Source organism: Eutrema salsugineum, unplaced genomic scaffold (assembly GCF_000478725.1).
Source record: "Eutrema salsugineum unplaced genomic scaffold, Eutsalg1_0 scaffold_1, whole genome shotgun sequence".
Taxonomy (NCBI): Eukaryota; Viridiplantae; Streptophyta; class Magnoliopsida; order Brassicales; family Brassicaceae; genus Eutrema; species Eutrema salsugineum.
The window spans coordinates 7935172-7949488 of NW_006256909.1; the positions used below are offsets into that span (position 1 = coordinate 7935172).

Genomic DNA, 14317 nt, shown 5'->3' on the forward strand with positions numbered 1-14317 from the left:
ACACTTTCTTTTGGTGGGATCCGTAGACTTCGCATGGACCCTTAATCAACTTTCTTGGGGCTACAGGTCCTTCCCGAATCGGAATCCCTATCGATGCTCTGGTATCGGACTTCGTTGTTGATGATAGTTGGAGGTTGCCACCTGCTAGATCGGATGATCAGGTTCTGGTTTATGCTTCCATCTCTCAGCTCAGTCCATCGTGCAGAACTGATTACCCAGTTTGGATTGTTGCTGGCAAAGTTAAGGATTCTTTCTCCTCTAAAGAGGTTTGGGATACGATTAGGAATCGCAAAGCCCAAGTCGCCTGGTTTCCTCTTGTCTGGCATAAGGTCGCTATTCCGAAGCATGCTTTCTCGGCCTGGCTTTTTACACTCAACAGAAACCTAACTTTGGATAGACTTTCTGCTTGGGGTTTGGATGTCGAAAACACTTGTCTGCTATGTGGCTCCTCTACTGAATCGAGAAACCACCTGTTTTTTGAATGCACCTACTCCTATGAGGTTTGGCGAGAGGTGCTCGCTCATCTTCACTTATCCTTCATCCCTGGATCTTGGAATGAGGTCGTGTTTTGGCTCCACACTGCGACAACGACAAAGGTCCAGTTTCTAGCTTTGGTCCAGGGATGGCAAGCCTCAATGTTTGAGATATGGGCTGAGCGCAACCGGCGTTTTCATGATGGGTTTTCCCTAAGACCCTCTCAGGTACTCCTTAAAATACTGGCTGTTCTTAGGAACAAATCCAGGGCTCTTCTTCAAATTGGTTCGAAATATGGCGATGGCCTGGTCGCCCTTTGGACGCCGAATTGACTGATCTCTTCTTTTGGTTGGTTGGTGGTAAAGCGTGTTGTGATAGGCATGCTCTACCTTTTATGATCCTTGTAATCTGTTTCCTGCTTTGATTTTTTCCTAGGCTTCTTTTGGTTCTTGTTTGATTCATTGTATCTGTTAACATTCTTTATATTCAAGTAAGCCCTTTAACATTTTTTTTAAAAATAAAAAATAATGAGAATTTGTTTTCTCACGAAGGCATGCATGTTTATTTTTTGTTTGGCAATATTTAGGAAAAAAAATTGTAGGTATATATGGGCCTACCAGTGGGCTTGTAATGAGAATGTTTTTGGTATCGAAAGAATATGCAAAGCTGAGATTCAGTCGTCTTTACCTCGCTTTGATTCTATGTAGGCACTTTTTTTTTTTGGGTAAAATTCTATGTAGGCACTTCTGGGAATAGTCTGAGCTTATTTGAGTCTGTGGATTACTTCGACTGTTCGTGGATTGTAAAACCATTACATGTGCTCGTAGTTTTTGTATAGTCTACAATTTTGTATTAAATACGAATTTTGTTTGTTCCAAACATACCAGACTACCAGTCTAGCCCTACTACTAGATACGCCGGTTCGTGTCGGATAGATTCCCAAAAAATGTTTTTTTAATTATTAAGATTCTGTATAATGAAATCATAACGGATCAGGCTGAGCTTAATCTACATTTTTAGTCTTAATTGACAATCCTACATACTAACATACATATAGCTAATAGCTACATGTACAAGTAGAGAACATTCAACGTAGACCTCTAATTAATCCTTTTCTACTACATATGTCTACTCTCTCTCTCTCTCTCTCTCTCTCTCTCTCTCTCTCTCTCGTTGATATTCTTTGCATTTTTGGTTTAGATTATCCAATTTCAGATTACATATAAAAAGTTTTTGATCAAATCTTTAACGACCTAGAGTTCTAAATTATAGACCGTATTTGACTTAATTATATGATTAAATGCTCTTTTATCCCTTAAACAAAAAAAATTTCTTTATACACCACCCTCGAATCAAAATTAACTAGAATGGTATGCTGACAACATCAACGTTCATCAATCTGCTAGAAGCTTCTTTTTTAACTATCTTATCTAGAGATAAAGTAAAAGAGAGTCTTTTGAGTTTTGTCCATGCGAGCCTTTACTGCTCTATGCAGTCCGTATTAAATGTGTTTTCCTGACAATTTCCTCCTTTATGAAGCGTGAAACGTATTGCTCATGGATATATAACTTGGAAATTGGCTTTGGTTTAGATGGGTCTATGAATCTCTCAGATCACTATCATGGTGATAACTTTTTACTCCTGAGTGTTTAGTTTCACACCATAGTGATGAAAGGATGATTAATTAATGAGAAGTCTGAAGTTCTTTTATCCCACGAGTCGTCATTTCATCATTTCATCGCTTCAGCTTTTGTTGCAGAGTCGGTAATTCTGAAAACATCTTTGGAAACTGTTTAGGATGAAGGAATTTCAAGATTATACATATTTGATTCGATCAATGATGTTGAATTTACCAAGCTTAAGGGAGTTTTACCCGATATTAACTTCTTCAATCTTTGGTTTAATTCTATCTTCTTAACTTTGTACCACGATTATCTTATTGTTTGGCTCAGTCTTGGCAAAAGCTACATGGTTAACATGTAATTCTTTTTTTGTGAGGTTGATCTAATGATAATACATTTTTTTTGCTCAAAGGAAAAAATTTATCTTGTCTTAATTTGTGTATATTATGTTTTCATAATTGCACTTGATTTTTGTAAATAGTGTTTGAAATAACAGCCAAGATATTATTTATGCTTGGATCTTATTTTCTAAACGCAACATATACATTTAAACAAGGATTTTTCTATAAGAACTAAAGTTGTTAAAATAATCAACTAAAACAAAGTTTTTTTTTGTGGAAAATATAATTCTAAGAGATTAAATTATGCAAATGAAAATGAAGTTATCCATAAAATAAATAGCAACTTGTTGATTTGGAGATAAATAACAAGAAAAACAAAAGTTTGATAAGATGAATGATTCGACTAGATAAATCATCGTGCTTATAATATGAATTCTTTCTATTTATGCACTTTGTCGTGTCTCTTTTTAGACAAATATCAGATATGTAAGCGTCGTCTCCTCGGCGTATAGTCTAGTAAATTCACCACCGATCCAAAGTACTATAGGTAAGTCAAAAATCTAACATCATCTATTTTTGTCATGAAGTCTTCTTTTTTTTTTTTTAATTTTAAGGGTAAAATAATAAAATATCGTCTATTATGTACTACAGATCGAACAAGAAAACAAAATACATATTTTTGTGTTTACAATGTGCAAGTGACTTCGTTTTTAATTTGGTGGATCGAGCTGTATGAGGTGGACAATAAGCTCCCATGTTGATTTTATATTCATTCCAACTAAGCTAATCTCCAAGCTGCTTACTATCGTTTCGTCTAATTTTTTTTATCTGTCAAACAAAGAGTAGATTCATTGTTCAAATTAAGAGGTTTTAGCTTTCAACTTACACAGACCTTATGCGATTAAATTATATATCATTAACTAATTAAGACAAAAAAATGTATAAACTGATAGACCAAAAAAATATTGTTCTAATAACATATATCGAATGGTGATGGATCTAGGTCATTGATTGTTTAATCTACGGATGTTCACTACTAATTTAGGAATTTTTTTTCTTGATCGCTATAGACGTATTAAGTGGTATAAAGACTCAGTTTAGGTTCTAGAGATTGATATGGTTTCGACATGGGATTCTTCGAGTTATATATGACCTGATACATCCCCTCGCCGAATCAAGTCGACGTCAGCAACTTTTTCATTTAATGCTTCTTATTCTTATCTCAAAAATGTAACAAAACGTACATAGAAATGTGTTTTTTTTTTTGGGTAAAAAAAATGTGTGTGTTTGTGTGTCTCTGTGTGTGTTTGTGTGTCTCTGTGTGTGTTTGTGTGTTCAAACATTGAACTAGTGCTTCTTTTTCTTAATTAGGTGGATTAAGACGTACGAGATTGAAAATAATAACGACGTCGTTTCCATTTGATATAAGCTCTTCTCTGTATCATTTGATCTAATTTATATTCATATATACTCTAATATCCAAGTTGCTAGGAACGAAGACTTTCTTGTTTCGATGATTTTCTTAACTATGTCCACAAGATAGAACAAGTTCGTAAATTATACCTTTTAATTTGCTCTGTGTGAAAAAATTTCAAGAAAAAATGTCAATTATTTTCCCTTTTATTTAATCTTACAAAATCATCAAGTATGTTACTTCGATGGTAAATAAGCTATAGATGCTTACGCTCCAATTTTATTGTTGTGGCCATTGAGATGATTGATACATTTGGTATATCTGATTAACGCATAAAAATTTGTAAAACAAATAATAGACAAGTTACATGTGGTCTTATTTAAATTATATCTTATAGTTTAAATTTTTTATATATATGGTTACCTAAGATCCGAAGGATATTCTGGGCAACGCTTATGATTAAACTAATTAGCGACGATGTCACTCTAGAGTGATCTGTAACTATAAAATATTCATACTACGTATGTGGAAAATAAATTTCCGTATATCTTAAGGAAATAGGTAGAATTAACTTGCTTTATTTGCTCTGATAAAGTTGATAAGCGATATACAAAACGGAATAGATAATTGCAACCGCTTATAATATTGACCATACGCACTTTGTCTTAATCCCGTGGTTTAATAACTAATCACAATTCACACATTAATTACTTATTTAGAGAGCTGCTAGCCAAATTGCAGACGCAAACAAAGTTTGAGCTGTGGAATCAAAGTCAAAGCTCAGTATTGGTAATTTTTGTTCTTATCGTTCTAGCAGTTTCCACGTAGTAGCCGATTACTCCTACAAAAGTCTATTATAGAAAAAGATAAAAAGATCGACGCCAATTTGATAACTATATAGTATACATTTACATGATGACTAACGTTGTACCAGTGAAATTTATATGGATATTAATAGTATACATTAAAAACTGGGTTCATGCTTTTTTGATGAAAAGTTTAAAGAAATGTGCTCAGTATATTGATTGAAGTAAGATATAAATCCGAACAAAGCTGCAATATGGTACCATATCATTTTTCTGGGATATTAAATTCTAAGATTAATCTTGATAATAAAAAGCATATTAACACAAAAATTCTTAACTTAGCCTATTATTAACTTCTTAATTCTATTAAAAATTATTTACTAATAAAAACCTCAGACCTTAGTCTACTAAAGTTTTGATTTTCTGAATGTCGTTTTCGTTGGAAGACATAAAGCTTCTTGGTTGGATGAATTTAAAAATATTCAAAGGAGTTTTGGGAAACAGCTTGCAAACGACAACATCCTTCACCTTCCCACTTGATTCTTCAAATTGGCTGCTTAATTAGCATATCTCTCAAAGTATATTTTCTAAAGTAAAAAAACGTCACTAGTTAGTCTATTTTAAGAAATAATATATTATATTTTGTCGTTATATATAAGTTGGTATTTGGCATTTGTCTTAAGGTCCACGTTAATTTCGTGAGAAACCTTTAGCGTGTTTCTTTTGAGTTTTTTCTTTAATTTGTCTGTTCAAAAACAAGCGGACATTAAATCAAATTGTTATTACTTGTTCCTTAGTTTTGTGTTTTGTTTGTGTAAAAGATTTCGTATGATCAAATTATTCTTGCTAAGTTGTAATAATTTGTTCTACTTATATTATAAACAATCATCGCATTGAATCAATGATTCGAAATGATGAGGATGTGTTATATGAATATATAAGTCAGAATTTCCTCTGACGCATGTACAATTTCCATAGAAAGCTCTTTCTTTCTCAAAAAAATAATTTATAATATATATTTTTGAAAATTCAGTTCTATAAAACGTAAGATTATATTAAAAATGTTGTGGTGGCATAAATTTTATGAGTCGAATTCGTTGGATTTGCAAAAATTTAATATGTCACTAGATTTTAACCTGTGATATTTAGAAAAATAAATGATAGCCTGAATTATCTTTTGTTATTAAATAATAAATAATAATTCATGTGTTTTTATGGGATAACCTTTTTGTAAATTAAAAATTAAAAATATATAAAAGATGAAATAACGCTAACATAAGTGTTATTGATTTCAATATGTTAAATTTGTAATTTTAAAGTTTTTGATGAAAAGTTATTATTTGGAGGAAAAAAGGAATGGTTTAAAAACATGTTAAGTTGTTTGGAAAGAGATTTATAAGGTGCTTATGTTTTAAATTTCTTTTACAGGTATTGAACTCATTAACTCAACTTTTTTTTTTTTTTGGTAAACCTCATTAACTCACACTACAAGAAAGATCGGGTTTTACGTCGGCAGATATCGACGTAAAATCGACGTAAAAGAGCATTTACGTCGAATTAACGACAAAAAATAATCGTCGTAAAACAATCGTCGTAAAACAATTGTCGTAAAATCGTCGTAAAATTACCAACCCAGGAAAATCGTCGTATATCGTCAGAAACTATTCGTCGTAAACGCGACGTAAATTTTCCAACGAAAGTACAATGAAATAAGTCCATCATAAGAACGACGTAAAATCGATGTAAAATTACATCGATTTAACAACGATTATGAGACGAATAATTTCAATTAAGGAAAACTAATTTTTTAATTGTCGATGTTAATTCGTCGTAAAGTTTCGACGTAAATCCGACATAAACATATTCGACGTAAATCCGTCGTTAAATATTCGACGTTAGATCGACGTAAATTTACGACGAATTTACGTCGATTTATAAATTAATTATTTAATTCGATTTTAATTTAATTAATAAATTTTTAAAATAATCAAAAAATTAAAAATAGAAAAAAACAATTTAAATTGAAATTTAAATTCGAAAATAATTTATAAATAAAAGAAAAATTTAATACAAATTGTTTTTTACAAAAAATTTAATCTACAATGTGATTTCGTAATCGTCGAGGTTGAGATCGACGTCACGAGGAAGCTCTCCGTCTTGGCCGTCCGTCGCTGCTGGACCGTTGTTTCCCGTCTGCACTACCGGAGCCGAAGACTGACCCTGCGTCTGCTGGTCCGATGGTCCAGTACCGGAAGTACCACCGGTCTCAAAGACTCCTCGTGTTCGCTGTTGCCTCGCTCGGATTGCGGTGGCCAACTGCGGAACCGCTTCCGCAATGATGTCGAAGAGACCGTGCATCTCGGTGAGCTCCTGCTTTTGGGCCACTTGCTCATGCCTGAGAGTGGTGATCTCAGCATTGGCCGTAGCAAGCTCCTGGCGAAGATGACTCGGATCCTCCTGCGTGCGAAATCCGGAAGCCGAGGCGGCATGACAGTCTCTAATAGAGCCCATCCCTAAGGTTCGGCCCTTCTTCTTCGGAGCAACCTACAAATGGAAAATAAAAACGTTAATTATTTATTAAGTAATAAATATAATAAATTTAAAAAAAAATTGAAATAGATCATACCTCCTCGAAAATCTGGTCTTGCTCAGCGACGGTCAACGGTACTTGGATAGTACCGTCAGGTGTGGCCTGGGTCTCCCGCTCGGCGATCCGCTGCATAGCGGCATTGTAGATCTCCTCTGACCGAGCGTCGACAAAGCTCCCGTCCCTCTTCCGGTGAGTGGTCTCGAATAGCTTCGTCATTGGAGGTAGTTCTCCTCCGTTTTCCTCGGCCTACCAATTAATAAACATTAGTCAAAAATATTTAATAAATTATAACAATAATTAAAAATGAAATAATAATGAAATAATTTATATTTAATTACTTACCATCATGAGACGTCTTCCCGCAAAAGATATTTGGCCAGAAGTGTGCGGGGTCACTAACTTCTGACCGTTAGGACCGACCCGGTTTCTGACGGCCGAACACTTAGCCGCAGTGGTTTGGGCATGCGGGTCCAGCCAATACGCCTTCAACCCGTTCCAACAGAAAGTGGACATGGAGCTCGGCTTTGCGTCGTCTCCATAGGTCTCCCACTTCCGCTTCCAATCGGAAACGGTGTTGACTAGGCGTTTCTGCGCCTTCAGCCGGAAAGCTTCGCGGACCGTCTCATTGATCCCGATGTCCTAGTTCCACCGTTGCTGCAAAAGAAAACAAAAAATTATATAAACAATATAAAAGTAAGATTAATTAAATTTAAAATAATTTAAAATGATATAAATAAGATTTAAAAAATATTACCGCGAAGCACTTGTACCAGGTGTCGAACGTCTTTTGCGACACCTTGCTCCAGTTGTAGTGCGGCTCAACGAAATGACTCTTAATTGTGTCGGAAACGCTCCGACCGACACAATTATCCAAGTCAAACCTATGAAACCAAAAAAAAAACGTTACATTAATATTTAAGAAAATTAAAGCATTAATTTAAAACAATATAAAAAACAAAAAAATTTACTTACCAATAAGAGCCTGGTTCCGCTTTTCCGGGAACCAGACGTCGTAAAGCCCCCCGTCTTGGTAGGGCTAGTAAGTCCTCAACCGTAAACTGGGCATACGGATGAGAAGGGTGGGCCACCGGTTCGGGAGCCGACGGTGGAGGTGGTGGTGGAGGTGGTGGTGGAGGCGGTGGTGGAGACTGCTCCGCTACGGTATTCCGAACCTGGGAGGCTCCGGAAGATGAAGGGACATCGGTCCCGGTGTTTCCCGAGGCAGACGCCCGAGAAGAGTGTCCGTCCGCCATAAAGTTGATGTAGTGCGTCCTCCGTCGAGTCATCGTCTGCAAAACCGGAAATTTTTTATTTTTGAAATTACAAATTAATTTTAAATTATGATCCTAAATCTAACAAACACCCTAAATCCTTAATCTAACAAATTCCGATCCTAAATCTAACAAATTCCGAGCCTAAACTAATTTCCGACCTAAACCGTTTGTATTTCTAAACTAATTAAAAATAAAAATTAGATTTTAAGTAAAAAAAAAATTACCTGATTTTTTGGGTTTGCAGGGAAGCAACGAAGTGAGGAGGAAGCAGGGAGAAGAAGAAGTTGAATGAGCGACGAAATGAGGAAGGGGTGCTTCCATATATATAAAATTTTTATTCGTCGTAAATCCGACGTAAACATTACGACGAATTTACGACGAAATCGTCGTAAATCCGTCGTAAAGCTGCAACCGTACAACAAAGCGAATAAGACACACACACGTGGCTGTATCTGGACTTTGCGACGAATTTACGACGATCAGGGTTATTCGTCGTAAAATCATCGTAAAATTACGACGAATTTACGACAAATCCTTATAAATCATAAAAATTATAACGGCTATGTATTTACATATCGTCGTAAAATCGTCGTAATATTACGACGATTTTACGATGGTATGTACAAAAATGATGAATTGCAAAAATTGAAACACCCATAAGCACATACAAGCATGCCTATACATGCTAAATGTGGTCTGTATAAGTTTCTAGCATGTTTACATAACATAATGAAGAATTTGGTTTGATCTAAGTTAAATGCTTACATCTTCTCTAAATATATATAACACCTTAAGATTACTTGATAAACACATATATGTCAAATTTTGAAATTTTTTTTTTGTTTAGAAAGTTGTTTTACCTTATGAGATGGTAAGCCATATCATTATCTTCATCTAAATCCCTCCCGAACCCCAGAAAAGATTGATTATAAGATTTATGGGTTACATTTCGTCGTAAACTCGATGGTATTTTACGACGAATTTACGACGAATGGGTGTGATTCGTCGTAACATAAACCACATATCTACAAGTTCTTTAAACTTATACTACAAAACCTTATATAATACATTAGTTTACTCAGAAAAATGCACCCAAAAACCATTCTGTGAGTTGGGAAAGCTAAACCCTATAGGGTTTATGGTTTACATTTTACGACGAATTTACGACGATTTATAAATAATCGTCGTAAATTCGTCGTAATAGTCAACATATGTCCAAGTCAACACTTAAGCAAATTTTATTTTCATTAATTGTCTTTCATTTTTTAAACATTTAAATTTAAACAAATTTATCAAATTTGACAAATGTTACATTTAAACGTTAAAAGCATGCAATTATATAAATGCCAACATCATACTTAATTAGTCTTCAACATTTTCCTCGTTCTCCTCATCATCATCGTCATCATCACTGCTTGTTTGAAATTCGTCAGCACCTTCTTCTGTTTCGTCCCCATGTAGATCTTCAACTTCTCGATTACGTGGATCAATTAAAAGAACATTTTCTTCAACATCAGGTTATGTAATGTCGACACAATCATCTTGTTGCATTGGCGGGAGATTTACACCATCAATTATACCCCTTGGAGCAACTTTGACAACCGCCAGCCATGAAATTCCCGTACTCCGAACTCGAGGATATGGAACAAAGATGACTTGTTCTGCCTGAGATGCAAGTATAAAAGGCTCGAACTTATTGTATCGCCGAGATGCGTTTACATCTACCACTCCGAATTTGTTAATACGCACTCCACGACCTACCGTAGGATCAAACCAATCACATTTGAAAAGAACAGTTTTCAGTCTTACTAATCCGGGGTATTCCACTTCAATTATCTCTTTGATGATCCCATAAAAGTCTACTTCACCTCGTACACAAACTCCATAGTTTGTAGTTGCCCGTTGAGTGTCATGACTATAAGTATGAAAAACATAGCCACGTGTAAAATACATAGCTGCAGTAGTTATCTTCGAAATAGGACCTAGGAGCCACTCATGAAACCATACTGCATATATCATGTCATCATGCTCGACTTGACCTTTTAACCACAATGCATAATGTTGTTCTTTCCGCTTGTTAATTTCATCTTCTGAAACACCGTCAATGCATTCTCGGACTTGACTGACGAAAGTGCTGAAATTTGAAAACATTGTTAAGGACATTTCGTCTATGCAATCAAAATATAATCATGCATGCTTATTTGTATATATGTACCTCTCGTAAGGTACCAATTCCTCGCAATTCAGAAGTATATATGTATGTGCGCTGTGGTAGTCCTGTTCGTTTGACCAACAAGTTTCTTTTAGTTTCCCACTTAGACGTCCAATTGGTGAGAATATATCAGGCACACCTTTTACTGCATAACTTTGTCCTACACCCGCATCATCGTAACGTCTTGGAGCCCGTTTGCATGTACGAACCTTCGGAGCAAAATAATAAGACGTGAAATGAGAAGTTTCTTCTGTCAAACTTCCCGCCACGATAGACCCTTCAACTTTTGCTAAGTTTTTGGCCTTACCCTTTAAATGCTTCATAAATCGTTCAAACGGATACATCCACCTAAACTGAACAGGTCCTCCCAACTCTGCTTCATGAGGGAGGTGTATAGGTAAATGTTCCATAACATCGAAGAAAGCAGGTGGGAATATTTTCTCAAAATTGCACAACAATATTGGAATATTTGTAGACAGTTGTGCAACTACATCTTCTGATAATGTCCTTGTACTTAGATCACGAAAGAAAGCTCTAATGCCTCCTAGTGCCTCATGGACATGTCCCGGTAGGAGTTCAGCAAACGCAAAAGGAAGTAACCGTTGCATAAACACATGACAATCATGACTTTTCATCCCTGAAAACTTTTGTCCTTTATCCACAGATTTAGCCAGATTAGATACATATCCATCAGGAAATTTCACGGCTGATGATACCCAATTAAACAATGCTGTTTTTTGTTCAGCACCCAACCGAAATACAGGAACAGGTGCTTTCCCATTACTCACCATATGCAACTCAATTCTGTTACATATATCGGGTAAGTCCATCGGTGATTTAATGATGTATTTGGTTCTTCCTTGGACGTTCAAAACAGTATGCATGATGTTATCGAAAAAATTCTTCTCAATGTGCATAACATCAAAATTCTTCTCAATAAGCAAATAATCTTTCCAGTAAGGCAGATCCCAAAATATACTTTTCTTGTGCCAATTGTGATGAACCCCATATCTTTCAGGCATATTCGCAGGAGTGTGCCAATTTCCTCCAAGGGGGACCGTTTCAAGTCCACCCCAATGATCTATTTGCGCTTCAAGCTCTACTCCAGTTAGGTACACTGGTGGAGGGAGACGAACCAATTTGTTCTTTATAAACAAACGCCTATTTCTTCTATATTGATGGTTTGGTGGTAAAAACCGACGGTGGCAATCAAACCAACAGGTTTTCCTATCATGTTTAAGCTGAAATGCATCAGTCCTATGAAGACAATAAGGACATGATAACCTCCCATGCGTTGTCCAACCTGATAGCATTCTGTATGTCGGGAAATCGCTTATTGTCCACATAAGCACCGCTCGCATCGTAAAAGTTTTACCACTCGAACAGTCATATGTTCGTACTCCAACATGCCACAACTGGTTTAACTCATGTATGAGTGGTTGCAAAAACACATCAAGGGCCCGCTTCGGGTGATTTGGACCAGGGACTAATATACTTAGAAACAAAAACTCTCTTTGCATGCACATATCTGGAAGAAGGTTATATGGCGTAAGAATCACAGGCCATAATGAATATTGCCTACCAGACATACCAAATGGACTAAACCCGTCAGTGCAAAGACCAAGATAAACATTTCGCTTAGACCTATCAAAGTCTGGATGTACGGTGTTAAAATGTTTCCAAGATTTCCCGTCAGACGGGTGAGTCATTTTGCCATCTGTTTGTGAATGTTCCACATGCCATCTCATCGACGCAGCTGTCTGTTCAGATTGATATAGTCTTTTTAACCTATCAGTGATAGGAAGATACCACATTCGTTGGTAAGGAATCTTCTTACGCCGAGCAATTTGCGGTCTATATCTTGGCTTTTGGCAGAAACGACATTCTTCAAGCTTCTCATCATCTCTCCAAAAAAGCATACAATTATCAACACAAACATCAATCATCTCAGAAGGCAATCCAAGACTAAAAACCAGCTTCTGAATTTCATAATACGTTTCAGCAGCCAAATTATCATCTGGCAAATACTCTTTAATAAGATCTGCCCAATCGTTCATGCATACTTCAGATAGATTGTGATCAGTTTTTATTGTCATCATCCGAGCTGCCAATGATAATTTTGATAAACCTTCCCTACATCCCTCGTACAGAGGCTGTTTTGCTGCGTTTAACATATCATAAAAGCGTTTCGCATCTGCATTGGGCTCCTCAACAGTATCAGCATGTGTTTCATGAAATGCATCAGTAACCATTTCATGCATCTTATCATGATCTTCACCCTGAACTTGACTACTTTGATAATCATTGGACGCTTCAAAATCCACATGTTCTTGATGATTACTACTACTCCGTGCAGCCATCTGACCACTACTTTGACCATATTCCTCTCCATGCTGATACCAAATAAAGTATTGGGGCATGAACCCTCTATTCAATAAATGCTGCCAGACAGTGTCAATAGGAATATGTTTCCTATTTTTGCATTTCACACAAGGACAATATATTTTGCCGCTTTCAATTACAGTTTGCATAAGGCCGGTTTGGTACATGAATATTTCCAATCCGTTTTTGAAGTCTTCAGTCAACGACCCATCACCATTTTTGGGCGTATACATCCACTTTCGTAGATCGTATATAGACATTTCAAAAACAAATATTTGACTTTTTGTTTTTGAAATTTGATATAAATTTCAACTACTAAAAATTTTACTTAAACATTCAAAGACTCAAAAAATTTGTGTCTTTATATGTTTTTTGGGTTGATGGAATAATGAGAGAAGAAAGGGTATATATAGAATTTTTTGTTTGGTTACCAACATATTACCATTGCATATTTACATCAAATTTACGTCGAAATAAAATTTACATCACATTTACATTGATTTTACGTCAACTACAAGATAGAGGACAATTAGTCGTATTATCGATGTAAATATTACGACAATATTACGACGAAATAAAATTCGTTCTTCATTCGTCGTAATATCGTCGTAACATTACGACAATTTTACGAGGGTCATTTTTTACGTCGAATTTACGACGAAATTTTTGATCGTCGTAAATACGACGTAATGTCGTCGTAAATTTACGACGACTAAAATCGTCGTAAATAATTCGACGGAAAAGTCCCTCATTCTTATAGTGTATAGTGTCAACTTGACTGATATCTTAAACATATATTTTTTTACCGGGTCAGATGAGACCAGTTTGGTCCGTCGCAAAATTTGCAAATCTCTGGTTTAGTAGGTTTACCATTAGTTTTTAATTCAGATATCTTTCTCTTTTTTTTTTTTGTAAAAACATTAAAAAAACATTTATCTTGACCGCTACATGCTAATCTTATAGTCCAAAAACTTTCGTCCAGCAGATGACAATCTTTGCTTTCGTCCAATGTGATGATTTACGTAATTCGATTAGTCCGGTTTAAAGCTAAAAATACAAGATTACCCACATTAGTATATCACATCACTAAAGAGATCTCTTTTTAAAAAAAAAAAAAAATGAACTAACTAAGCAAGCGAGTAAATAGTCTTCTTAGAAAAGTCTAGCGACAGAGAGAAGTTCAATCAAACGCAGAGGTTGAA

General features: G+C 35.6%; 1 protein-coding gene across 1 annotated transcript; it reads right to left on the reverse strand.

Annotated features, from left to right (window-relative positions):
* Positions 1–6754: 6754 nt before the first annotated feature.
* On the reverse strand, positions 6755–8500 carry LOC112081892. Its single transcript, XM_024148751.1, has 4 exons — positions 8220–8500; positions 8002–8128; positions 7648–7886; positions 6755–7052 (listed from the first exon to the last, which is right to left on the reverse strand). Exons 1-4 carry the CDS (start codon positions 8498–8500, stop codon positions 6755–6757), a joined length of 945 nt encoding a protein of 314 aa, XP_024004519.1.
* Between the last annotated feature and the right edge of the window lie 5817 nt (positions 8501–14317).

Coding starts and splice junctions, on each gene's coding strand:
- LOC112081892 (XM_024148751.1), bottom strand. CDS start 8,500: ATGGCGGACGGACACTCTTCTCGGGCGTCTGCCTCGGGAAACACCGGG. Junction 8,129..8,219: donor GCGGAACCAGGCTCTTATTG/GTAAGTAAATTT, acceptor TTGGTTTCATAG/GTTTGACTTGGATAATTGTG. Junction 7,887..8,001: donor CCTGGTACAAGTGCTTCGCG/GTAATATTTTTT, acceptor CGGTGGAACTAG/GACATCGGGATCAATGAGAC.